This window comes from Manis pentadactyla, chromosome 5, assembly GCF_030020395.1.
Source record: "Manis pentadactyla isolate mManPen7 chromosome 5, mManPen7.hap1, whole genome shotgun sequence".
Taxonomy (NCBI): domain Eukaryota; kingdom Metazoa; phylum Chordata; class Mammalia; order Pholidota; family Manidae; genus Manis; species Manis pentadactyla.
Window position 1 is genome coordinate 58,107,996 of NC_080023.1, and position 27,096 is coordinate 58,135,091.

Here is a 27,096-nt window from a genome sequence, read left to right on the forward strand (position 1 = left end):
TGTGGTGGATGATGTTGATGGATTTTCAAATGTTGTACCATCCTTGCATCCCTGGCATAAATCCTACTTGAACATGATGGATGATCTTTTTAATGTATTTTTAAATTTGGTTTGCTAACATTTTGTTGAGTATTTTTGCATCTATGTTCATCAGGGATATTGGTCTTGTTTTTCTTTATATAATAGAAAATTTCAAAACTGAACAAAAGTTACACAACACAGAATGATGATCCTCATATACTCATCACCTGACTTTAACAATTATCAACTCATGGACAATCTCCTTTCATTTATACTCCTACTTCACCCTCCCACATTATTCTGAAGCAAACCCCAGGCATATTATTTCATCTGTAAGTATTTTGGTATATATATATATTTAAAATTGAAGTACATATAATAAACTGTACAATCAGTATACAGCTCAATGAATTTTGGTATGTCTGTACACTCATGCAGCTATCATGCAGATCAGGACATCAAACACTCTCACTAATTTTTCCCCTTTATCTATTTCAACCATCCTCCCATCCCCCTCCCCTATGGCAACCACCAGTAGTTCTCTGTGTCTTTAAGTCTATTTGTTTTGTTTTTCTGTTTGTTTTGTTTTTTAGATTCCACAAATAAGTGAAATCATATGCCATATGGCCTCTTCTGTCTAACTTGTTTCTATTAGCATAATTGTCCTCTAAGAGGTCCATTCATGTCATTGCAAATGGTAAGATTTCATTCTTTTTTTTACAGCTAAGTAGTATTCCATTGTGTATATGTACCATGTCTTCTTTAACCATTCATCTATTGATGGACATTTAGGTTGTTTCCATATTTTTGCTACAGTAAATAATGCTGTAATAAATGTAGGCATGTATATTTTTTCATATTAGTGAGTTTATTTTCTCCAGGTGAATTCCCAGAAGTGGAATTTCTGGGTCATATAGTATTTCTATTTTTAGTTTTTTGAGAAACCTCCATACTGTTTTCCATAGCGGTGGCTGCACCAATTAATAATCTCACCATCAGTGTACAAGGGTTCCCTTTTCTCCACATCTTTGTCAACACTTGTTATTTCTTGTCTTGTTAATATTAGCCACTCTCACTGGTATGAGGTGATATCATATCATGGTTCTGGTTTGCAGTTCCCTGATGATGAGTGATGTTGAGCATCTTTTTATGTGTCTGTTGACCATCTGTATATCTTCTTTGGAAAAATATCTATTCAGGCCTCTGCTCATTTTTAAAATCAGATTGTTTTTTTGCTGTTGAGTTGTATGAATTCTTTATATATTTTGGATATTAGCCCTTTATCAAATACATCATTTGCAAACATATCCTCCCATACAGTACGTTTCCTTTCTGTTCTGTTGATAGTTTCCTTGCCTGTGTCAGTACGTATTTCTAAAAATAAGGGCTCTTTAAAAAGATAATCACATCATCATCAACAAATTAATAAGTGGTGCTTGGTACCATCAAATATCCAGGGTTCAAATTTTCCAGTTTTCTCTTAATGACATAAACATTGTATTGTTCCTTTTTTTCTTTTTCAAACTCTAGGTTTCTCCTTCAGCTCTCTCTTTTCATTGCATTTTATTTGTTGAAGAAATTGGGACCTGCATAATTTCCCCACAGTTTGGATTTTGCTGATTGCATCCATGTGGTATCATTAAACATAGTCTGTATCATACTGTTCTGTTATCTATATTTCCTATAATTTGATAAATTCCATCTAGAGGCTTGACCAGATTCAGGTTCTATTTTGTTGGCAAGAGTTCTTCACAGGTGATTTTACTTTCTTCCAACAGGACACACATAAAGTGTGGTTATCTTGTGATACTGGCAGTCATTGATGATCAGTGCCCAAATCTATTAATCTATTTGGGGTTATAAAAATGGTGATATTCTAATACTTCAATCAGTCTTACTTCATTTTTACTTTAACTGAAATACTCCTATAGGGAGAAATTTCCCCTCATCTACTACTGGAAACTTGGTTTTAACTGGTGTTATTTTATCTGAGAAGGGTAATATATATTAATTAACACATTGGAAATGATTAATCTAATTAAAAAGTTATGATATATCATTTTCATTAAGGCTGTACCAATCCTGAGGGGAAAGGAGACTCTCAATACAAATTTGGGAGGAAAGGTAAATGGTGATCAGAAACCTGAGATATCTAGGAAGAGAAGTAAAGAAAGAAGAAACACAGGTAAAGGTAAGGTAACACTGCTAAGTCTATTCTTATTGGGCATTAAATTCCTATTTGAAAGCCCATCTTATGGCTTCAAGTACCATTTACTTACTGAGGACTCCTGCATGCATACTTCTAGTTTGGACTTCTCCCCACGCTTTGCAGAGTAGTCAAACCTCTGTCTGGCATTACTACTTTGATGTCTAATAGACATGTCAAAGTTAACATATTTAGACTGAAATTTTTAGTTTTATCCCAAAATTGTGATTCATGTCTTCCCTATTTCAATAAATGGCAGAACCATCTACCAGTTGCTAAAGCCAAAAAAAATAGGAGTAATCTCTGACCTCTTCCTTACTCCAACCCCCTCAATCAATCAATCTATCACCAGGTTCTGTTGCTTTTACCTCAAGATTATTGATTTCTAAATAGTCTTCTATATATAAGACAATAGTCTTCTCGCTTCCCTTCTGACATGTTGGCCCCCTCTAGTGCATTCTCCACAAGAAGGGAGATTCATCTTTCTAAAATGTTAACCAACGATCATGAATTGATAATTGTTGATGCTGTGTGATGTATTCATGATACTATTTTCTTCCCCTTTGTGTATGTTTGAAGTTTTCCAAATTAAAGAAAAAATGTTAAGATTATTTTATCTCATCCTCTTATTATTTACCCTCTCTGCTGACTCTTAATGTTCTTGGAATAAAATCCAAATGTCTTATCTAGCTAGGCCTGTGAGCCCCAGCCTGCCCTCTGTCTAAAAGTCCAACCTTATCTTGTTGCTTGCTCTGCCCAGGACATAACCTGCCAGTTCTATGAACTCTTTAAGCTCTTTCTTATCTTACAGCATTTGTACTTGTTATTCTCTACCAGAAAATGCTCATCCCCTAGCTCTCTGCAAGGTTGGCTCCTCTTCCTTTAGGTCTCAGCAAAAATATCACATCCCTGGAGAGGCCTTTTTTAACCACTCAATTTAAATTAGATCATCTTCCTTCACCATTACTCTCTATCACATTATTATGTTTATTTCATGACAGTATTTTAGAACTGGAAGATATCTTAGACATCATGTAATAATCCATTGCCTTCATTTTAAAGAGAGTAAAACTTGTTCTAACAGGTTAACTGATTTACTCTTTGCGAACATTTCTTAACCTGGTAATTCAAGTCTTATTTTTAAAACACCCTTAAGGAATTATATAGTAAATTAGTACCATATCAAGATCTGCAACACAGGCTTTTATGTCATACATCCATTATTTTCATTAAATCATCCTTTCCCCCTCATTTCCCACATCTTTTGATCATTTAAGTCTTCTCAAACTATTCCAGTGACTCTGCTGTTCTTGAGATAGTGTCAGGATTCCAATATTCCTTGTTTTTAAAAATGGTTTGATTTACCAACATGCCAAACTAAGTGCATAAATTCAATAGAATACATTTCATTTTGGCACCTCCTACAAGGCTTTTAGCCCAAGGTGGGTTAATAGCTGCACATAGTCAAGTTTTGCTCATATTCTCAGAAAACTTGTGGATTTGACAGGTGGTGTGAGTAAAGATGGACATCTCTTGTGTAAAATAAATGGTTACCCAAATTGATAAATTGATAATGCTGTGGAAGCCTTCATTAGGGGCACTGGGGATTAAGCCTTTATGGGGAGTAAATCCATTATAACTATTGGACACTCTGATGCACAAAACATTATATAAGCTAGAAACGATTCAGTCCCCCTTATAGAGGGTCTTGCGTTTAAATAGTTAAGGGGGCCAAATTTTATAATCTATTTCAGAATGCTCCACGTATCTTGAATATGTCGCCATAGTTTTTCCAGATGCTGCGGACCCCCTAGTTTGCCTGTTCACAGTGATGGACCCTGACCATCTATCTTCTAGTTCAGGGTCTTTAAGATACGCCCATAAAACGACAGGGGCCTTGGAAACCCATTTAGACCTTTCCTCTCTTATGGCGCAACCACATCGAAATCATCCCAACCAGATGAAACTCCCTTCTGTTTTTATATACCAGCACAGAGACTCCATAACTTTTCATCATCCCTTGCTGGGCACTCACAGTGGGCAGAACTCTGGTGGCAATTCCATCCCTCACTGCAGGACCCTGACATCCGTTGTAGAAGCCCACTTCTTCCCTGACCGCTGAAACCCAGCTAAGCATCTCGGAGAGCTCTGTCACGCCCTGCAACCGGGTGGTGGACAGGCCGCCGCCGGCACGATAGCCCCAGCCTCTCACCGGGCTCGGTCCGAGGCCGCAAGTGCCCAGAACGTGAGGGGCTCGGGCCGCAGCCGGGGCGGGGGGGGCGCGCGCCTATCTCGCGAGAGTACACGGGGTTCGGGCAGCGGGGGCCTGGGGGGAGGAGCCGGGGGAGCTTCTGGGCAGCTGTGGCGGCGGTTCTCCGGGGTGGGCCGGCCGCCCTGTCCCCACCTCCCTTTCCTTCCCCTCCTCTTGAGTGATTCTGGTTGTGCGCTTCCCACTTCCGCCCCCTCTGCCTGCCTTAGGAACTAGCAAAGCCGAACTAGCTGCTGCCGCGGAACAGCCGGCGCTCGCCTGCGTCCTCCTCTTCCCCCCCTGCCCCCGCCGCCCGAGGCCTAGGACCGCCGAGCCCCCAGCCCACGCCGCGGCCGACATGAGCTTCTTGTTGTGAGTAGCCAGCCCCCGCGCTCGCCGGCTTTGTTCGGGCGACCTGGGCCGCGCCGCCCGGGCCGGGCGTTCCCACCGGGCAGCTCCCTGGGAACCTGCCCCCGGCGCTCGCGCTGCCTGACCGCAGCCGCCGCTGCCGCGGCCCGCTGCAAACACGCCTGGAATCCACCAGCCCCCACGGAGGCTCTTTCTTCCCGGACCTCAAGCCCGGACACGCCGGTGCCTGCGTCGGCATTTCTCCATCACCACAACCCTTCCCTTCGCGGATCTCTTGGGTTGGTTGGTTTGCACGCTCTACGTAGATACCTCCTGCTCCCTCGCGTGCGGGGTCGTCTGTCTCCATCCTGCCTGCCCATTGCTTATTTCTGGGTCCCAAGCACGGAGGACGGAACGTACTTTCAATCTTCCGTCATGCCAGGACCCTTTTAACTTACCTCTTGGGTTTTAGGAATGGGAAATTGGGGTGACAAGTCTTGTGGGTGTAACACAGTTATGTAAATTAACGACGCTGCTTGCGGCTCAGAATGCCCTGATGACAGCCTGGGGCCTTAAGGTCTGGGGCAGCTCCTTACTTCCCCGAGTCGCTCTTGCACCCAACGTGCTTCCCCTGACTATGCGCTTTATCTTTTTAGGCAACCACCAAATGGGGTCTGGGTTCCTGGGCTGATTGGGTCCACTGGGGAGTTATTTTTCAAATAATTTGTAAATGCCAACTTAACGTCACATTTAGTGCTGATCGTTATTTCACTTGCTGTTTATTGCAGACAAGTGTTGGGATGACCAGACGGAAGTATGCAGGCTGCGTACAAGCTTCAGGTTCTTCCCCAACAGGACCTTTTTTGAAGGCTCTTTGTGGCTTTTGAAGGCTTAGTTCTGATTCACCTATGTTTAATGGGTAGAAAGCTAGTAAAAACCCAGAGATTGAAACCCACCCCATACACTCCTTTACCGTGTGTAGAAAATAGCGTTTTTTCTCCACAACAATAGCAGATAACATTTCTGTTTCCAGTTCTCTTTTTTCTCCTCCTCTAATTTTTGGTCATCACATTGGCATCTGAATCCTAGTAATTTAATCAACCCTTATTTTCACAGGTTCATATCTAAAATAAAATCTTTTTTAAAGGGTGTTTAAGCAAAACTGAGTGATGACAGGAGGCTAACTGGCAGGCAGACTTGCTAATATTTCTCATGCATGAGGTCTGACTTGTGTCAACCTGCCTAACACATTAGAGCTGTGAAATTTCATTCTTAGACTCATCTTAGGAGTTGATTCTGAGTTTGTCAGGTAGGGTTGTGTTAAATGAGAGGAATGGGTGACTCCATAAAAGTTTGTTTCCTATTTGTTTGAATAAAGACATCCAGGCATCTCAGCTTGAAGTTTCTCATCTTGAATATATTTTACATTGTTGATGTTTGATTTCTTCAAGAATTTAAAAGCTGTCTTTGAAACAGCAATGTAGATGATGTCCATGAGTGCTGCGATGGGCTGGCGTTTCTTGGAACTCATAGCTTATTTGGTTGAAAGCATAGAAGAACCATATTTAGCCGAAACTAGGAGATGGAAAAGGTTTTGGGGGTATTTTATGAATACAAATAGAATGGTATCCTATTTTTACATGGCTCAGTATTTGATAATTACAGAAATTAGGTAGACAGTTCATTTCTCTCAAAGCATATTAGCTGCAGAAGAAAAAGCTTGCCATAACTAACATCTATAGCACATTAGAGGGTTTGTATTATTTGGAGCACAATTTTTCAGGCAGGTCACAGTAAATAAGTTCTTGGTATATTTTGGCCCATGTGTTTGCCAATCCAGTGGCCAAAAAAAAAAAAAAATCCAGATATTCAACATTTTTAGTTTTGGTTTTTGTTCATCAGCAGTTTAAAATCCAAAGTGAAGACCTCCCAGATAGAAATAATTATCGCAAGTGAAAGAACAAAGTTTTGGTTTTTTCATCTAATTGTTATTTTGTATAGTTTCCTGAGTATTATTTCTGTACCCACAGATGAGCCAAGAAAATAAGAGTTGCAGTTTAGGAATTAAAAAAAAATATTTTCCTCCAGTTCTTAGAAGCTTTCTTGTAAGACTACTCTACCATGGAAATAAAGGCCATGTGAGATAGGGTTATGAAGGTGATGACTCATAAGTCTCTCAGGCTTTAAGATAGCAGGAGAGAATTATTGATTTAGAAAATCATTCACTGCACTTATGTAGGCACTTGGTATCACTTATCAGCAAAACAGTTGAAAATTCCTATGTTAGTGAAGCTTATATTCTGGTATGTGACCATAAACACTGAACATCATTAGTAAATTATGTGGTATAGTAGGGGGTCGTAAGTGCTGTGGAACAAAGGAGACCAGGGTAAAGAGGTTTTTGGATAGTGAGGTAAGGTAGATAAGGTTGGGCAATCCCCAGAGGCTGCCCAGATAATTTGCAGTAGTGTTACCTGTGTGTCGCTTTTGTACAAATGCTCAGAACAGTTTTGTAGTGCATGGATATGACTGGGACAAAACTTTGGTGGTGCTGCAAATTGGTCTCTGTGTCTAACTATCTGCAAATTTAGCTCTGTATAATTAAGCTAAACTGATGGTGCAAGTGGGAACTTTACAGGAACCTAATTTAACTTTATAGACAAATCTTTAACACGCTCAGCATCTGCTTTGTGCTAGGCATTGTACAAGATGTGAAACTCCAGAGATGGCAGGCAGCTTGCAAGTAAGCATCTGTAATAGACATAATACAATCATGGGAGTTCAGAGAATATGGAGCAGCTCGCTTTATTTGGGCTGGAGGAAGGTTGCATAAAAGAAGCGATGGATATTTAATGGAAGGTGTCAGAAGAGTTTTCTACAAGAGTGGGGGAACTGGGAAACAATTCCACAATCAGGAACTATCATGAAGCCATAAAATTGTGAATTGTTCATTTTCAAGTTTGTCCAAGAGCTGCAGAATTTTGGAACTAGATGGGTCTATTAGTAACATAGCTTACTCACCTATTTTTTGTTAAAGTGGCAAAATCACCAACTTCAGGTTCTAGCCTAATTATTGGCCTGGGTAGAATTGGAACACAGGTCTCTTGATGTAGGGTTTTTCCTCTCTTGACACTATATGCATATAAAATTAAGGAAATTTAGGACCAGAGTGAGTTCTTAATAATCAACTCAAAAGGGAATGAGTGTCCTATGCAAGTTTAACATTTTTAAATTGCAGGTCTTCTCTGAGTGATGGAATTGACTTGGAAAAGACCAATGTGTAATTTCTAATGTAAGGCTACTTGGTTGGGACAGAGTTAAAACACATGTAGTTAATTTTAAAATGGAAGTCTGTAGGAAAGGTGGCTTAGGGATGTGATGAATATAAACCAGGTCTATTGCTGTATAGGAACAAACAAAGATATAGGTTGAGAAAGGAAAGAAGAAAGGAAGGGAATATTTATTGAGCATTATGCTAGGGAACTTCCATTTGAATAGCAACTTACGAAAGAAAACCCAGGGTTTTAGCTGTGGTTATATGTATCTGTTCCTTTCTCTCTGTCTTCTCTCTTACCTTCCTTCCCATGCATCCCCCCTCCAAAACATCCCAACATCTTTGTTTTCAGGCTTATTTAACTGATTTTAATGTTTCAGCATCCTCACCTGTAAAATAAGTTAATTTTTTAAAAGTCTGCTAAGTGCTTACTATATGCTAGGCACTAGTTATGTTAAATAACTCAGTTCAGTAAGTAGTGGAAACCTCATTTTCAGATGAAGAAACTGGTAAGGAGATGTTAAATAATTTGCTCAAAGTTATGTATCCAGTCAGTGATGTAGCTGGGATTTGAATCCTGGCAGTCTAGATCCAGAGATCCTGCCTGATACTGCCTTATCTATAACTGATATAATTATGCAAAAAGGTGGTATTCAGATAGGCCTTATTTTTAAGATAATTCTTATAATTATTAATACCTCATACTGTTGGGACAGTTTTCCAAGGGTCACCGAGAATATGATGTTGGAAGAGTAAATAAGTAGAAACCTTTAAAGTTGAATAATAGGTTAAAATTATTCTGACTTCCATTTTTAGTGTAAAATAATACACATGTTGGAGAAATCACAAAATAATGATAAAGAAAATAAAAATAATCACATGTTCAGAGATAACTATTATTTATATTTTGCAATATACTTCCTAATCTTTTCTGTCACGTTTTTCTTTTATATATTTAAAAATACGCAAGTAGATTCCTGCTGTACATAGACCACATTTTTCACATGTGAATTTTTTATGTCAATAAATGTACTTCCTTCAACATCATTTTGGGTGGCTGTTGACCAAGTATTATTATCTCAACAGTTCGTTATCTGACAGCCTGGTTTAATACAGATTTTTTGTTGGGGAGGGGGTGGAAATAGGTGTGGTCATCTTTCTAGAACTGTAGGTTTGGAAATTGCAGATACTTGGCTGGCATTAGTTTACTTTTCCTATCTGATAAAGGATTGTTCTTGTTTTACATTACTGAGTCCAAAATATTTACTATATGGTGATTTTACCATTGCTGACTTTTTTCCTTGATGTAGTTAAAGAGTTTTTGTACCTTTGGAGTTTCTGAATTATGAAAGCACAGGTAGTCCATCTTTTCAATTGTATATTTGATTAGGAGGTATTGAGGCAGAATTGCTATTTGTTACTTCTTGAGAAATATGAAAAAAATGTACCTTTTAGGAATGTTAAATTAAGTTCTGTAGTGAATTTTTTTAAAATTCTCCTTTTCCTCTCACCTTCCCGTTTCTTAAAATTGAAATATAATTGACATACATTATATTAGTTTCAAGTGTTACAACACCCATTTTGTTTATCAGTTAAATAAAAGCCATCTTTTCCAGCATGTTTAATTAAACTGTAAGTGTAGCTGTGGAATATTTTTCATTTCCAGAAGTGATTTTTAAATTTTATTTGAAACATCTTCAAATTTTTAGAAATGTTGCAAAGATTCCTGCACATTCCTTATCCTGAGACCCCATTTAGCTCCAATAAAGTCATCTTTGGCAAAAGGATCTAGTCTTGAGTCATGCGGTATAAACCAGTTTTGTTTAATGTCTGTAGCCTTCTTCAAATTGAAATGTTTCCTCAGTTTTTTCTTGACTTTGAGGAAAATAGCATTTTTATATTTTTGAGGATTACAGGCCAGTCATTTTGTACAATAATCCTCGGTTTGCAATTGTCTAATGCATCCTTGTGGTTAGACCTGGTTATGCTTTTGGGGCCAAAATATCACAGAAGTGATACATGTTTTTCTTACAGCATCTCATCAGGTACATATTATGTATGTTTGTCTATTATTGGAGGTGATTCTTTGATTAAAATGTCTACAAAATTTTCCAGTGTAAAGTTATTATATCTTTTTTTCCTTTTAGAATTAACTATTTTGTGCGGAGGTATTTTGAGACTATCTCATTCCTCATTCCATTTTCACCCACTAGTTTTAATGTCCTTTGATATTTCTTGTCTAAATTATCACCATGATGGTTGCCAATGTTCTAATTCTGTCATTGCTTTTATATTTATTATTTGACATTTTTACTATAATAAAGAACTTATTCCTTCTTTTTTTTGTTATTTTTTTTATAGTAGTTTGGTCACATAGACTCCATAACCACCATTTTTTATTTTGGTCCTCAAATTGTCTCTGTTTTGGCTAGTGGGATCCCTATTCAGGCTGGCTTCTGTGTCCCTTTGACTTGTCCTGTCTTTCTCTGAGCATTCTCTTGCTTTCTGGCACAGCCAGATGCTCCAGGTTTATCTTATAGTTTCTCTGCAGCCCTCGATCTGGCCATTTCCCTAAGAGCCTTGGTTGTTCTCTGAGGAGAATAGCATTTAGAAATGGGAATCTAGGTGATGGGCGAGCTCATTACTACAGGTATGTTGGTTCTCCCAGGCCCTCTTGTTGGACAGTGCTGGAAATGGCATACCCACACACATTTACACCCATGTTTTTTTCTATATCTAGCCATATATTGAATGAATTCACATGAATACCTGCAATTCCAAGCCAAGTAGCACAGGGTTCATTCTAGCCTTCCTCCTTTAACATGTTTTGCACTAACTCTGTCAGTGAGAAAATTGGCTCCCATTATCCTCAGTATACTTGTTTGCTCAGACCTCTGTATGTAGCCATCCTCCTAACCCTTCCTGGCCACTCTCTTTGTGGCTTGGGTCCTGGCTTTCATCCAGACACCTTTACTGCCCTTCTGAGCTTCAGCCGTATGAATGGTGAAAGTGGTCTGAGACTCCCTGTATGTGGTAAAAGTGTGACAGTAATCTAACTTTTTTTTTTTTCTATGAGTCCTCTGTTTCTGACCAATACCTCACACATGTTGGGACAGAGAACTGAATGTAAAAGACCTAACTCAATAAATTGTTGCTATGTACAGCAGTGATATCTAGTTCATTAGTCATATATTAACAGTAGATGATTGCTAGCAGCTGTAATTTTTTTATAAGCATATTCATCATTTCTGATTACTTAAATTATAGCCAATTTCTGTATATTTATTTTATAAGTGATATTCTGATTTTCTGAGGTTAGAACTTAAAAGCAAGAATTTGAAGATAAGCAAACATTATTTGGGTAGTAGTCTAAGTACCTGATAGCCAAGTAGCCTTATTGTTATTATTATTTATAATCGAAAGGTTGAGTTCTCTTTTATTGCTACTATTATCTCTCTGCCTAAGTCCTTTTGTTGTTCTCAAATTGAAATTTGGTGAGAATAGTTCAGTGTTGTGGTATTGGGTATTAGAAATGATATTTTTGTGTGTTTTTTATAGATATAGATAAGAGATTGTCCTTTCCCTATTGTTTAATCATGACTCCTTTATCACATATTAATTGACCATATGTGTGTAGATTTTTATCTGGGCTTTCTATTCTGTTCCACTGACCTATGGGTCTGTTCTTGTTCCAGTATAATACTGATTTGATTAATATAGCTTTGTAGTTTAGCTTGAAGTCAGGGAGAGTAATACCCTCAGCTTTGTTCTTTCTCAGGATGGCTTTGGTTTATTCAGGGTATTTTCTGGTTCCTTACGAATTTTAGGATTATTTTTTCTAGTTCACTAAGAAATGCTGTTGGTGTTTTGATAGGGATTGCTTTGAATCTGTAAATTGCTTTGGGCAGGATGGCTATTTTAACAATAATTCTTTCTGTCCATAAGCATGGGACAGACTTCCATTTACTTGTGTTTTCTTTAATTTCTGAAAACTGTAATGAGTGTCTTACAGTTTTCAGAGTATAGGTCTTTCAACTCCTTGGTAGGTTTGTTCCTAGGTATTTTATTCTTTTTGATGCAATTGTAAATGGAATTGTTTTCCTAATTCTCTTTCTTTTAGTTTGTTGTTAGTATATAGGAACACAACAGATTTCTTTGTATTTATTTTCTATCCTGCAACATTGCTGAATCCATTTATTAGTTCCAATAGTTTTTTGGTGGAGTCTTTAGGGTTTTCTATGTATAATATCGTGTCATCTGCCAATAGTGCCACTTTAACTTCTTCTTTATCAATTTGCATGCCTTTTATCTCTTTATCTTGTCTGATTGGCATGGCTAGGACATCCAGTACTGTGTTGAATAGAAGAGTGTTATCCTTAGTTTTAAATTGCCACATTTGAAGTCCAATTCCTGGTACTGGGGAATATTGCTGAGTCCTATATGATGTGAAATGTCACTTTAGCAGTTGATTGTATTAGGATTAAAGTTTAAATTTTAGTTTAAAGTTTAGATTTTTAGATTAGGCTATTTTTTTTTTTTATTCTAGCTTTTCTGGAGTTTATATAGTCTTCTTTGCCTTCTACTTCCAGGTTGGACTGCTTCTGTGTATTATTTTCACAGGGGCTTTCCTGGTAGCATACTGATAACTATTAGCTGTTTTGTTGACCTTCATTTAGAGGAATCATGATTGGCCTGTGTTGGGTACTATAAGCTCATGCTTCAACCAGTTCAGGTGATCTGAATGATAGACAACCCTTGCTTCTGAACAGAAAGGAAGAATGAGACACTCCTGAATAAAATAAATATTTGTTCCAATTCCTCTACTCTATAGAATAATTCATTTATTCTTGTGATCTGCAGTTATCCTCTAAAAGAGTATGCCTAGAACCTGTGTAGGCCCCTGTAAGTCAGGCTCAAAGAGATAGGACTTAGAATTTAGGTGGTGGTAAGTACAGAACTTATGTAGTTGGGCAAAATCATTGTATTTGTGTGCCTTTTTCTTATTTATAAAGGAACTTTTGTATTTGGCAACATGCAGCATTTCTTCCTAGTAGTGTTTGAGAAGATTTATGGTGACTTGTGGAATTGGTAAGGAGGAGATCAAATCTCTGGATAATTTAGATCTAGGGTTTTTTTGGTGTGTAAACAATTGTATTTCAGTGTCCTATTTTTAGGTGAGCCAGTTGAGACTCTGGGATTTTACTATTTTCCAAGGCCAAACTTTGTCAATTGTATAAACAAATTCTAAGAGACTAATCTTGATTACATCAAGAATTCTAAGTGTCTTATTATTTTAGTTATATTTTTGACATTACATAATTTTCCACTTGTGGATAAAGTGAAGGTTCCTATGTCCAGGATTCTCACCTGGCCCTGGTTGGCTGGCTCACTACACACGTGTGGGCAATACGTTGTTATTGACTCTATATAAAGAGCTCTGCCCAGTGCTCTGGGTGACACAGTGGCGGGGCTGCAAGGCTGCAGGAGAGCAGAAATAAGACTGGAGTGGTGGCAGCGCTGAGGACAGAGACCGAGACAGCTGTGCGGGTAGAGAGAGAGGCCCAAAGGCAGAGAGCAGCTTGCTGCATACAGACACGCTCTGAGTGGATGGGATTCTAGTGACTGACCTGCCACTGTGGAAATAAAGTTGGGTATAACCCTTTCACCCCAAGAATGTTCTACTGTCATTTCTTTGATCACATTGCATCCACAGTGAACTTGCCTGGGGCTGAAATCCGTTGGCAAGACACCACTCTTTTTACAGTTGCTTGTTAAAAATGTACAATATGTGATATAATTGAGCTTATGTCAATTGACAGGCCTTTTCAACAAAGGTTAAAGAGATGGTGCACATATACTTAAATGGTATCAGTTATTGAGCACTGACTATATATCAGGTGGTGCTCTATATTTTTATACATATCACTTAGATATCAGAAGCAGCTTACATTGCAGATGGTATGATTTCTTTTTTTTTTGCAATAAGAATGATGAAGTAGCTTAGCAAAAGTCACATAACTAGTATAACTAGTACACGGCAAAGCAGGGATTCCAGCCCAGGATACACAACTGCAAAAATCAAGGTTTCTGCTATTTCATGTGAAATAGATATTGAGTGGATGGCTTTTATTGATCTTTATGCCAGTCATTGCATTAGAATTTTACTTTCTGGTTTCTAATCCTTGAAAATACTCTGCAGTATAATACTTTCTCCATTGTGTAGGTTAGGCAAATTGATTTTTTCATTTCTAGGCATTAGCTATTGTTTTTTTATTAAGGTATAATTGACACACAGTATTATAGTAGTTTTGGGTGTACCACAACATAGTGATTGAATATTTGTCTACATTGTGAAATGATCACCACAGTAACTCTAGTTATCATCTGTCACAATATGAAGCTAATAAAACATTACTATTTCCCATGCTGTACATTTCATCCCCATGACTTACTACTTATTTTATAACTGAAGTTCGTACGTCTTGATCTCCTTCACCCATTTTGCACCCTCCCCACTGATTCCCGCAACTCTTCTCTCCTCTGGCAACCACCTCTATTCCCTATCTATGAGTCTAGATTTTGGTTTGTATTTTTGTATTTTTTTTTTAGAGTCCACATATAAGTGAGATCATACAGTGTTTGTCTTTCTCTGTCTGACTTACTTCACTTAGCATAATGTGCTAAAGGTCCATTCATGTTGTCACAAGTAGCAAGATTTCATTCTTTTTTATGGCTGAGTAGTATTCCTGTGTGTGTGTGTGTGTGTGTGTGTGTGTGTGTGTGTGTGTGTGTGTGTATGTATACCACAACTTCTCATTCATTAATCCATCAATGAATACTTAGGTTGTTTCCACATCTTAGCTGTTGTAAATATTACTACAAAGAACAGAGAGGTGCATGTATCTTTTCAAATTTGTGTTATTTTCTTTGGATAGGTACTAGTGTGATTGTTAGATCATATGGTAGTTCTATTTTTCATTTTTTGAGGAAATTTCATACTGTTTTCCATAGTGGCTGTACCAGTTTTCATGTCCACCAACAGTACACAAATATTCCCTTCTCTCCACATCCTCACCAACACTTGTTATTTCTTGTCTTTTTGATAATAGCCGTACTGACAGGTATCAGGTTCTGTCTCCTTTTGGTTTTGATACACATTTCCCTGATTATTAGTGATGCTGGACATCTTTTCATGTGTCTGGTGGCCATCTGTATGTCTTAGGAGAAATGTCTGTTCAGGTTCTGTTTTTTAATCAGATTATTATTTTTTGTTATTAAGTTGAATGAGTTCTTTATATATTTTAGGTATTAATTCCTATCAGATAAGTGATTTGCAAATATCTTCTTCCATTTAGTAGGTTACCTTTTTGTTTTGTTGATAGTTGCATTTGCTGGCATAAGCTTTTTAGTTTGATGTAATCTCATTTATTTTTGCTTTTGTTTCCTTTGCTTTTGGAGTTAGATCCAAAAACACATTGTTAAGACTGGTGTCAAGGAGCTTACCACCTATGTTTTTTTCTAGGAGTTTTATGGTTTCAGGTCTTATATTCAAGTCTTTAATCCATTTTGAGTTAATTTTTGTATATGTTGTAAGACAGTGATCTAGTTACATCCTTTTGCATGTAGTTGTCCAGTTTTCCCAGCACTGTTTATTGAAGAGACTTATCTTTTCCCATTGTATATTCTTACCTCCTTTGTTGTAAATTAGTTAACTATATATGTGTGGGTTTATTTCTGGGCTCTCTTTTCTGTGCCATTGATCTGTGTGTCTGTTTTTATGCCAAATACCATACTGTTTTGATTATTGTAGCTTTATAGTATAGTTTGAAAGCAGGGAGTGTGATACCTCAGGCTTTATTCTTCTTTCTTAAGATTGTTTTGGCTATTGGGGTTAACTTTCATTATGGAAGAAGAGGATATCCCCCACCTTCCCACCAAACTATGTATATACATACTTCCTATCCTGCCAGCTTCTCAGTATAGTTAATACTGAGAATAAGATATATAAACATTGTTGACAATTGAGACAATCAAGACAATATAATTATATACTTCCTTTCCTAAATAGCTTTTTACTGTCTCTGGAATGTCTTATTTTGTGTGTACTCATTCCTCTTAATCCTAAACATTTCCCCAATTAACCTTCAAGTACATTCACATTCTTTTACTTTGCCTTCAGTGTCTATTGGAGCTTTCTGATCTGCTTCAGTCTGTACTGGTTGTTACTTAGTCTTGCTGTATAGCTGTTATTTTTGGAATCTCCCTTTTATCTTCATTCTGGGAATTACCCTTGCTCTTGGGTCAGATTTCCTGTTTCTTGGATCTTATGTTCTCTTTCTTGGTTTACTGCCTTATTTTGGTGGGGCAGATACTCTAAAAGCTCCCTAGAAACCGTAAGTGGAATGTAAATATTTTGAGACCTGTGTATCTAGAAATGTATTTTATCTTCATACTTGTTACTATGTCAGAGTATACAGTTCTAGGTTGTAAATAATACCACAAAATTTTAATTTTAATTTATATGGTTGAGAAGTCCAACTACCTTTATGATTACTAATTCTTTATATGAAACTTGTTTTTTTCCTTTGGACTATTGTAGGATCTTCTCTTTGTACTTATTCTGGAATTTTATAATTGCATCTTTTGGTATAGGTCTGTTTTCATGTCTTTGTTGGTGGTCTCTCAGTCTAAAAAGATATTTTCAATTCTGGGAAAATATCCTGATGTTTTTCCATGATAAAGTATTTTATTGATGAAATATTTCTTTGTTTTTCTGTTGTGTCTTTCTGGATTTCCCATTACTTGGATATTGGGCCTCTTGGACTACCTTAACTCTCTTTTTCTCCTTTTCCATCTCTTTGTTTTTTATGCTTTGTGTTCTGAGGGATTACCTCAATTTTATTTTCTATTCTTTCTGTTTTTCATTTTTGCTGCCATTTAAAAAAAAATTCAAGAGTCCTGTTTAGTTTCTCCTTTCTTCATGAAACAAATTTTTTTTTCTGTCACTTGAGGATATTTATAGTTTTTTTTGTTTGTTTGTGTGTAGGGGGCTTATTCTTTTGCATTATTTATATCTTCCAGTTGCTTTTTCTGTCTATTTTGGTATCTTCTTTCATGTTAGAGGCTTCCCTCAAGTGTCTAGTAACCCTTTTGCTTTCTGCTTTTATTTACAAGTAGGAGAATTAAAAAGCTAATTGAAATCTGTATGCATGTGTGAGGAGGGCATGTCAACTGTGGACTTCCCTTGAAGTATGGTATGGCTGGGCTGTTTCCCTGAAGAACTTCTGGTATAAATATCCTCTCTAGGTCTTTATACATGGTACGGTCATATTTGCCAGAAAAAACCCTTATGGTCTTTGCTTGGAGATTATTATCTGGCTCAGATTGGGATCCTGCTTGGGGGAAGAGGCCAGGGATCTCAACATTGATATCTCCCAACTCCTCTAATCTCCCAGTATTAAGTATGGTATGTCTGCTGCAACTGTGCCTATTTCTCCCCAAGCCAGACACCCTCTCTGGCTTGCCCTTTTCATAGTAAACCTTCAACTTCTAGTTTTTCCTCACAAAGCGGGTATTACAGAAGCCCACCGTGTAGATTGCAGTGGGGATCTAGGTGTGTAACCCCTTAAACAGACTGAAAGTCTTGTTCCATCATCATTACCTCTGTCAGAGTATCCTACTTCTACTGATTCCTGAACCTTTTGTGGAATCTATGGCGTAAATTAGGTTGCTTCTAAGTATAGGATGAGGTTTCCTTAGGTACGTTAATTCAGTTTTTGTTCACCTACTTTATCATTTTCATAATTGTTGTTGTCTCTTCTTTCATTTTTTTGTCCTTACAGGATTATGATTTTTTAAAAATTCACTTTATTATCACTTTGAGTAGTGAGTGGAGGCTAGTATGTATTTTCAGCCCACCATCTTCAACCATTACTCTTCAAAATGTCTTCTTATAAGTACTAATCCATTTTATTGCCATTTTCTGTTAAGTATCCACAGTTGTGTGGTGTCCAAGTAAAAGGAAATTTACACTGCATTTAACTACTTTATGTTTTTTGAGTTGTCATTGTTCCTGGGATATATTAGTAAATAACCTAAAAGTCCTTTTTCCAGCTAACATTTCATAGCTCATTTTTTTTTTCAAGAAAACAAGTTAATCCAAGTTTGAGCTGCAAGGAACTATCTTTTATTTGCTTATTATTTATTATTAATCTTCATTGATATTACAGATTATTCAGTTTATGCTTCTCAAGTATGCTTTAGCAAATTTTACTTAAGTCTTTCATGTCTTTTACCTTAATTATTCATTGGTTAAAATTTATCTCCAAATCAGGAATGATCTCCGTTTTATTTAAAAACAAAAAACAATCAGCTGTATTTGAAATTAGCTGTATAGGAGAAAATTATTTATAATTTTTGTATTCATGTTACCATTATCTTCCTGTAGTTCCAGTAAGTAAAAGGAAAAAAGGCTTTTCCCATTTTCCAGGACACTTGATCAGTTTTTCTGGGCATCAACATGTACTTATTTATTTTCTTAAGAATATTAATTTAATGCTTTGAATTCCTTATAAATACCATAGTTTTGAACTTTAATACAAATCATTCTACAAGTATTAATCAAAGCTTTCTATTATGGTCAGTATATAATAGAAAAAGAATACACTGTAGAATACAAATTGTTGTTGAATAAAAAGATCTGTACTTATGCATCTTGAACATCTGTGTGTGGATTTTACCCAAAAGAATACATACATAGTATTAGAAAATAAATGTGGAACTCATAGAAGATTCAGGAGAAAGTGTGTTGCATTACAAAGTAGCATCTTAAAAAATACCTACATGAATAAGTCATACAGGACCTGCTCCTGATTTCACATGGTAATAGGGGAGAAAGATGAGTCAAACAGGATTTTTATAGTTTGGTAAATACAGTGATAGAAGACTGTATAGAGTAAAGCAGTGCCTGGAAAGAAGGCATGGTTAGTTCTTTATTGGATGGTCGAGAGCAGTTTTGTGAACAACTGAGAGAATCAGTTATATCAGGCTGTAACTTCTAATTTTCCATCTGTCAATCTCTTCAGTGAGTCTTCAAGTGCATAGACTAATCCATATTTAGGGGCCTTCCTTGAGAAAATGAATAAAAAATAATGCATACAAAATTAGGTGGCAAAGTAAATATTTAGAATGAGAAAAGAACTATAACAAATTACAAATTTGGTAAAGCAAAGTCACTGAACATCACAAGGTATAGAAAATAACATTTTTATTAGTTAACTGCCTGATATCCCTTACTACTTTATTTTACTTACATTTTTTGGCTGCATACTTTTTGACCACACCTTCTTAATGTCAACAATTTGTAAAAATGGGGTTCCTGTTTTCTTAGATAGAATAGAAAGATTATTTACTTTTTTTTCCAGCATGGCTGATCAAAATGTGCTTCTTATTATTGACAGTTAACTCATTTTATTGGTAAGGTGATGTAATATTTAAAGATCGTTGTCAAATTTGGGGAAATCTCTACTAAGTCTTTTCTGTATATGAAGTACAATGTTCTTGTATCTGTGCCAGTACTTTATGGAGTCTCAAATCCAGATGACTCTGGTCCTGCACATTAATGTGTAGATGATAATCAGATAAGTCAGTGCTTGTGTCGTAGGAATATTCTTGGCAATCATTTCTGTACCTAAACAAGCAATAATGTAGTCATACATGGAAGTGATTGTGAACTACATGTATCCTATGAAACCTAAATATATACCCAACTCAATTTCCCTTTAGCCAAATGCCCAGAATTACCGCATTCACCAAGGAGGAAGTATGATGGTGAGGGGGGCTGTCAGAGAAAGCAGTATTAACCAATTCCAGTTAGCCTACTTTTGCAGTTTTTGTGGAATCATATGACCAGACCATTGGAACTTGTTAGGATTCCTTTCAGCGCCTTGGAAGGGACTGTGCCATTGAGGATCCCTGAAGTTTAAACTATATTGTTAGCTGTTTCCGTATCTTCTCAAAGGAAAGAATTCAGTCAAGAGACAGAACAGTCTTAAGTGGCAGGAGTTTATTAAGTAAAGCAGAAATACACTCTGTAGAAGGGTGGAGAGCAGGCTGTCTGGAAATCAAAAACAGCCCCAATATTAAGGTTAGGGTTGGTTTTTTAAATGGTGGGAAGTCTCCCCTGTTATATAACCTTCCTAATGCACAGGTGCTTACCCATAAGTACCTAAGTGGAAAGAGGAGAGCTTAAAACCACAATGTAAGTTTATTATAATTACAATATAATGTACTCTGAGGTATAGCTCTGGGTCACCTTCTGGGTCATAGTGTGCCTGCAGCCTATCTGTGTTCATGGTCTGGAAGCCCCATTGGACGTACATCTTGTTTGGCCCTGATAAGGCAGAAGACTGAACCCTAACAGGAGGGGGTTGGAGTGTGTTCTGCAGGCTGGTGGCAAGGGGATAAGTGGAGATAGGGAGGACATTGTCTAGGACAGGGTGGAACCTGCTCATGTCTGCCTAGCTGCCTGATGGTACCATGGCACATCCAATTCTACGTCTTGTGCTCATTCTCTTTATTCAGTTGTATTACCAAATGGTAGTTTAAAACAGTTTGAAGACTATTATGCAGGTATAGTATGCTACTTATATCTGTTATGATTAGGCCTGTTTTTATAAGCTGAGAATATAGCAAATGTCAAAATAATTTGGTTTACCTTACCATTTTTGACCTCGGGTCCTTTATCAGTTTAACTCAAAAAAACGTTTATTGAAGATCTGTTCTGATTTAGGCCTTCTGCTAGGTTCTGGAGAGGCAGTGGTGACTTAGGAACAGATCTTGCCTTTGGGGAACTCCTGTGTATTATAAAATAGAGACACATGACAGTTTCCTATGTGAACACAGAGATAGCATCCTTAACCAAATTTAGGTTACTGGGGAAGCTTTCTGAATAAAATGTCCCCTGATTAATTCTCTATGGATAACTAGGTATCTGATGAAAAAAGAAAAGTTCAGTTAAGAGTGTGTAAGAGGAGTAATAGTTCCATCTGATTTTATTTAGCATTGTGTGTGGGTGTGTTTTCTAGTCAGGTGGGTTTATGATAATTTAATTTCAAAGCAAATTTTAGATCACCAAACTGCTATGTCACTGATTGTATTGGATACCTATTGTATTACTGCTTCATATTTGATGACAAATAATGAACTATAGGAATTGTAGGCAAATCTTTGCCCTGGTATAAACTTGAAATCTGTATCTGATGTAAAGATTTTTCCATTATGCCAAGGCTGTAGACTCAATCTTTCATTGCACCCTTTATAACGGGCTGCAGTTTTGGACTAGATGCCAGGGGAAATTCTACTTTTTTACTTTGGGAGGAAAAGAAAAAGTAATCATATTACTACAGGGAAGTGCCTATTAGTTTTAAAAGTGTGGTTAAATAACTTTAAACTATCCGCGGAAACTGCAACCTGTTTAGTTATTAAAACTATAAAAGCTACTTCCTTCTTCCCTCTCCTCTCCTTCAGTTGGGAAGCTTGCTTAGAATTGCTGAGATGTCTTGCTTTGATTGACCTGGGTATTTTTTTTAGCTAATGTATAACTAGGGCAGGACTGTAAAGGGCCTAAGATTGAAAGTGAAATTTTGGTGTCAGGGTTAGGAAATATCTCCAATCCATATTGCTGCAGTTAAATCTTTTATATATGTTGGTTCTTTCCATGTTAGGCACTGCGGATTCTGGGATAACTAAGACATCCATATTCTTGAATAACTCGCAACTTGGTATGTGAGAGAGAAAGAAAAATGTAAACAAACAAGATGAGGAGGTTATGTTTTAAGCTGACCCTTTATGGATTAGAAGTGTGGCAGGAAGATTGATTGCTATGGTCTAATTTTGTCCCCCACCCAAATACATATGTTGAAATCCTAATGCCCAATGTGATGATATTAGGAGGTGAAACCTTTGGGAGGTTGTGAAGGCTCCACCTTCATGATTGGGGTTAGCACCCTTATAAAAAAGACTCCACAGAGCTCCCTAGACCCTACCACTGTCTGAAGTTGCAGTGAGAAGTAGGCAAGTGGCAGTCTGGAAGAGGGCCTTCACTAGTACTTGACAATGCTGGCATGCTGTTTTTGGACTTCCAGCCTCCAAAAACAATGACAAATAATTTCTGTTTATAAATTATCTAGTTTGTGGAATTTTGTTATAGCAGCTTAAATGGACTAAGAAATAAAGTGAGGATTGGTATTCACACACATACACTCATGTATATGTGTACATATATATAAATAAGTGAAATCATTTGGTACTTGTTCTCTGCCTGCCTTATTTCACTGAGCATAATACCCTCTAGCTCCATCCTTGTTGTTGCAAATGGTAGGATTTGTTTTCTTCTTATGTCTGAATAGTATTCCATTGTGTATATGTACCACATCTTCTTTATCCATTCATCTACTGATAGGACACTTAGGTTGCTTTCATATCTTGGCTATTGTAAATAGTGCTGCAATAAACATAGGGGTGCATATGTCTTTTTGAATCTGTGATCTTATTTTCTTTGGGTAAATTCCTAGAAGTGGAATTTCTGGGTCAAATGATATTCCTATTTTTAGTTTTTTGAAGAGCTTCCATATTGCTTTCCAAAATGGTTAAACTAATTTGAAGTATGCTGATGAAATTTTGATAGGGATTACATTGAATCTGTAGATTGCTTTAGGCAGGATGGCCATTTAGTTCTTCCTATCCATGAGCACAGGATGTATTTCCATTTATTGGTGTCTTCATTGAACATTTTAAAGCTATCAGTTTCTGTATTGCATATTTGCTGTGTGACAGCTACCTCAAAAACTAAGGTGTTTTAAATGTACACTCATTTAAGTGTTATAATTTTCTTGCAAAATTGATGATGGTATATCACATTTTTTAGTTTTGAGCTTAAAAAGGTTGTATAATTTGTCCAAGATTTCACAGCTAGCAAGTTACAAAGATAGGACCTAAAATGGGTCTTTATTCCAAATCCTTGCCCTTTCTTCTACTAAATGCCAGATATCGTATTAGGCAGTGGAGTTAACAAAAATAAAGAGGACATGGCCTCTCATTTTAAAGAGCATTTGAAAAAGGACAGACATGTAAATACAGAAAGTGTCACAGGGGCTTTAAGCTACAGAGACACAAGAGAAAACAGTTTTTTATTAAAAGTCAGGAAATATTACTATAAAGTAAGTGATGTTTAAGCTTCCCAGCTGTTTCTTTTCTTTTCTTTTTTTTTTTAGGAGAGCAAGGTACAGGCTTTTATTTAGAAATAAAGTGAGAGGAAAGAGCTCCTGGCTCATGCCAAGAGGGGACAAGAGAGTCCGCCCAGCTGTTTCTTGATTGAAATACTGTATATTTGGAATTACTGCCAACTCAATTGCTAGGTTGATATTCATTTACACCTTGCATATGCAAATTTTAGTTTCCTCCTTTTAGCAGTCAAGCACATTGTATAGGGTTCTGATAATGGATTACTGCTGTTGCAAAAAAATCACCCAGACATTCAACTGTGGGCACTTCCTAAAATCTCCTGCATTTTAGGAATGCAGGAAACTGCAACTACATACAGCCATACCTCAGAGATACTGTACATTTGGTTCCAGATCACCACAATAAAGTGAATACTGCAAATAAAGTGAGTCAAATGAAATTTTTGGTTTCCTGATGCATATAAAAGTTATGTTCACACTATCCTGTAGTCTATTAAATGTGCATAGCATTATATCTTTAAAAATGTACATACCTTAATTAAAAATACTCTGTTGCTCAACATGGATGGAGCTAGAGGGTATTATGCTCCATGAAATAAGCCAGGCGGAGAAAGACAAGTACCAAATGATTTCTCTCATATGTGGAGTATAAGAACAAAGGAAAACTGAAGGAACAAAACAGCAGCAGAATCACAGAACCCAAGAATGGACTAATAGTTACCAAAGGGAAAGGGACTGGGGAGGATGGGTGGGAAGGGAAGGACAAGGGCACGGGAAAAGAAAGGGGACATTACGATTAGCATGTATAGTGTTGGGGGGGCACAGTGAGGGCTGTGCAACAAAGAGAACACAAGTAGTGATTTTACAGCATCTTACTATGTTGATGGACAGTGATTGTGAAGGGGTATGTCGGGGGGACTTGGTGAAGGGGGGAGCCTAGTAAACATAATGTTCTTCATGTAATTGTAGATTAATTATACCAAAATTAAAAAAAAATACTCTGTTGCTAAAAAATGCTAAACATCATCTGAGCTTCAGTGAGTAATATTGTTTTTGCTGAGGAGGGTCTTGCCTCAGTGTTGATGGTGGCTGCTGAAGGTTGGGAAGGCTGCAGCAGTTTCTTAAACTAAGACAACAGTGAAGTTTGCTGCATTGATTAACTCTTCCTTTCACGAGTGATTTCTCATCAGCATGCAATGCTGTTTGATAACATTCTACTCACAGTGGAACTTCTTTCAAAATTAGAGTCAATCCTCTCAAACCCTGCTGCTACTTAATCAACTAAGGTTATGTAATTATCTAATCCTTTGTTGTCATTTCAGCAATCTTCACAGCATCTTCACCAGGAGCAGATTACATTTCAAGAGTTCATTTCCTTTGCTCATTCTAAGAAGCACCTCCTCATCCATTCAGGTTTTTCCATGAGATCACAGCAATTCAGTCACAGGCTCCACTCTAGTTCTCTTGCTGTTTCCATCACATCTTCAGTGACTTCCTCCATGGAAGTCTTGAGCTCTTGAGTCAGCCATGAGGTGTAGAATCAACTTCTTCCAAACTCCTGTTGTTGATATTTTGGCCTCTTCCCATGAGTCATGAATTATGATTTCTTACCAGAAGGTTTTTAATTTACTTTGCCCAGATCCATCAAAGTGGTCACTATCTATGGAAGCTCTAGCCTTATGAAATGTATTTCTTAATAAGATTTGAAAGTTGAAATGACTTGTTGATCTGTGGGCTGTCAAATAGATGTTGTGTTATCAGGCATTAAAACAACATTAACTTCATTATACATCTCCATCAGAGTTCTTGGGTGATGAGGTGCATTGTCATTGAGTAGTAATATTTTGAAAAGAATATTTTTCTAAGCAGTAGGTTTCAACAGTGGGGTACAATACTCAGTAAATGATGTTGTAAACAGATGTGCTGTCATCCAGGCTTTGTTGCACCATATATAGGGCACAGGTGAACTAGATTTAGCATATTTCTTAAGGGCCCTAGGATTTTTGGTATGTTACATGAGTGTTGGCTTCAACTTAAGGTTACCGGCTACATTAGCTCCTAACAAGAGAGTCAGCCAGCTCTTTGAAGCTTTGAAGCCAAGTTTGACTTCTCTCTAGCTGTGAAAGTCCTAGATGGCATTTTCTTTCAATGTAAGGCTTTCATCTATACCGAAAGTCTGTTGGTAACTGTAGCCACCTTCATTAATTATCTTACCTTAGATCTTCTGGATAACATGCTGCAGCTTCTACATCAGCACCTGCTGCTTCACCTTGTACTTTTATTTTATGTTATCCCTCACCGCTCTCAGCCTTCAAAGAATTGAAGAGTTAGGGCCTTGCTCTGGATAGGCTTTGGCTTAAGGACATGTTGTGGCTGGTTTGAGCTATCCAGACCGCTAAAACTTTCTCCATAAGGCTGTTTTGCTTTCATATCATTCATGTGTTCACTGGAGTAGCACTTATTTTCTTCAAGAATTTGTGCTTTGCATTCCCAAGCTGGTGAACTGTTTGGTGCAAGAGGCCTAGCTTTTAGCTTTTCTGGGGTTTAAACATGCCTTCCTCTGTAAGCATAATCATTTCTAGCTTTTAATTTAAAGTGAGAAATATGTGACTCTTCCTTTCAATTGAACACTTAGTGGCCTTTGTAGGCTTATTAATAGACCTAATTTCAATATTGCTGTGTCTTAGGGAATAGGGAAACCCAAGGAAAGTGAGAGAGATGGGAAAGTGGGTTAGTCAGTAGGAGTTAGTTCAGTAGGTTAGTCAGTTTATCGATTAAGTTCACCATCTTATTATATGGGTGTCACTGGTTTGTGGTGGCCTGAAATAATTATAATAGTAATATCAAAGGCCTCGGACCACAGATCACAGAACAAATATAATAATAGTGAAAAAGTTTGAAATATTGTGAGAGTTATAATAATTGTGACACGGAGACATGAAGTGAGCAAATGCTGTTGGAGAAATGGCACCAATAGACTCAATGGATGTAGGATTGCCACAAACCTTCAAATTGTAAAAAGTGCAGTATCTGGGAAGTGCAATAAAATGAATTATGTCTGTATAACTCAAAAACTCAGAGGGTGATCTGAGATGAGTGTCTTCATCTGTATCTGAGATAATGCACAGGTAACTTCACAGATGTAGAAACTAATTGGCCTTTGTATGTGAAGTGCTTTATTATTTTCTGAGTAGATTATAAAATTTTATGGAGTATTAAATAAATACTGAGTTGACCAACTCTCTGCCTTTTCTTGTCTGAAGTCATTGAAGTGTTATGAACATGTTTTAAAATTGAAAGGCAACCCAGTTACCAGTTTAATGTACTAGCACAGTGTTCTCTAGTAAGTGTAAAGAGCAGGATTTGAAAATGTAGAAGAAAAGTTTCATGACTAAAGATGTTTAGGAAACCCTGGGCTAAACCATAAATAGTTTTCTTTACTATAGGACTTCTCATAGTTTATAAGAGACTCAGTTAATAATCTACTAGTGCTTCTTCTGGCACTGTGATAACCAGTGAGGTTTCCAAGATTATTAGTCACCATCAGTATTATCTTTCTTCCGAGCCTTATATAACTGTCTACCTTACATACCTATTTGGATGTCTAATAGGTATGTCAGGTTAATATATCCAAAACCCATCTCCCAAACCTCTCTCAATAAATGACCTATTTTCTGCCTATATGAGACTAAAAACTAGGAGTCATCCTTGATTCTCTCTTCTTCATCACTCTCCACAAATCACAAAATCCAGCTGT

At 37.2% G+C, this 27,096-nt stretch overlaps 2 protein-coding genes across 3 annotated transcripts in view; one reads left to right on the forward strand and one right to left on the reverse strand.

The window, feature by feature from the left end:
- Positions 1-4,509, reverse strand: part of GRSF1 (G-rich RNA sequence binding factor 1) — a 65,077-nt gene extending 60,568 nt beyond the window's left edge. Inside the window, exon 1 of the mRNA XM_036879003.2 lies at positions 4,263-4,509. Coding sequence (XP_036734898.1) covers positions 4,263-4,364 — 102 coding nt within the window. The 5' untranslated portion in view covers positions 4,365-4,509. The remainder of the gene's footprint in view (positions 1-4,262) is intronic.
- Positions 4,510-4,587: 78 nt separating this feature from the next.
- The window catches only part of MOB1B (MOB kinase activator 1B), a 51,125-nt gene continuing 28,616 nt past the window's right edge, over positions 4,588-27,096 (forward strand). Inside the window, exon 1 of one of the 2 annotated variants that reach the window (XR_008997753.1) lies at positions 4,588-4,847. Coding sequence is in view for 1 of the 2 variants with exons in the window: in XM_036879004.2 (XP_036734899.1) it covers positions 4,834-4,847 (14 nt within the window). In the remaining variant the exon portion in view is untranslated. The remainder of the gene's footprint in view (positions 4,848-27,096) is intronic. The other variant, XM_036879004.2, reaches the window with a different exon arrangement.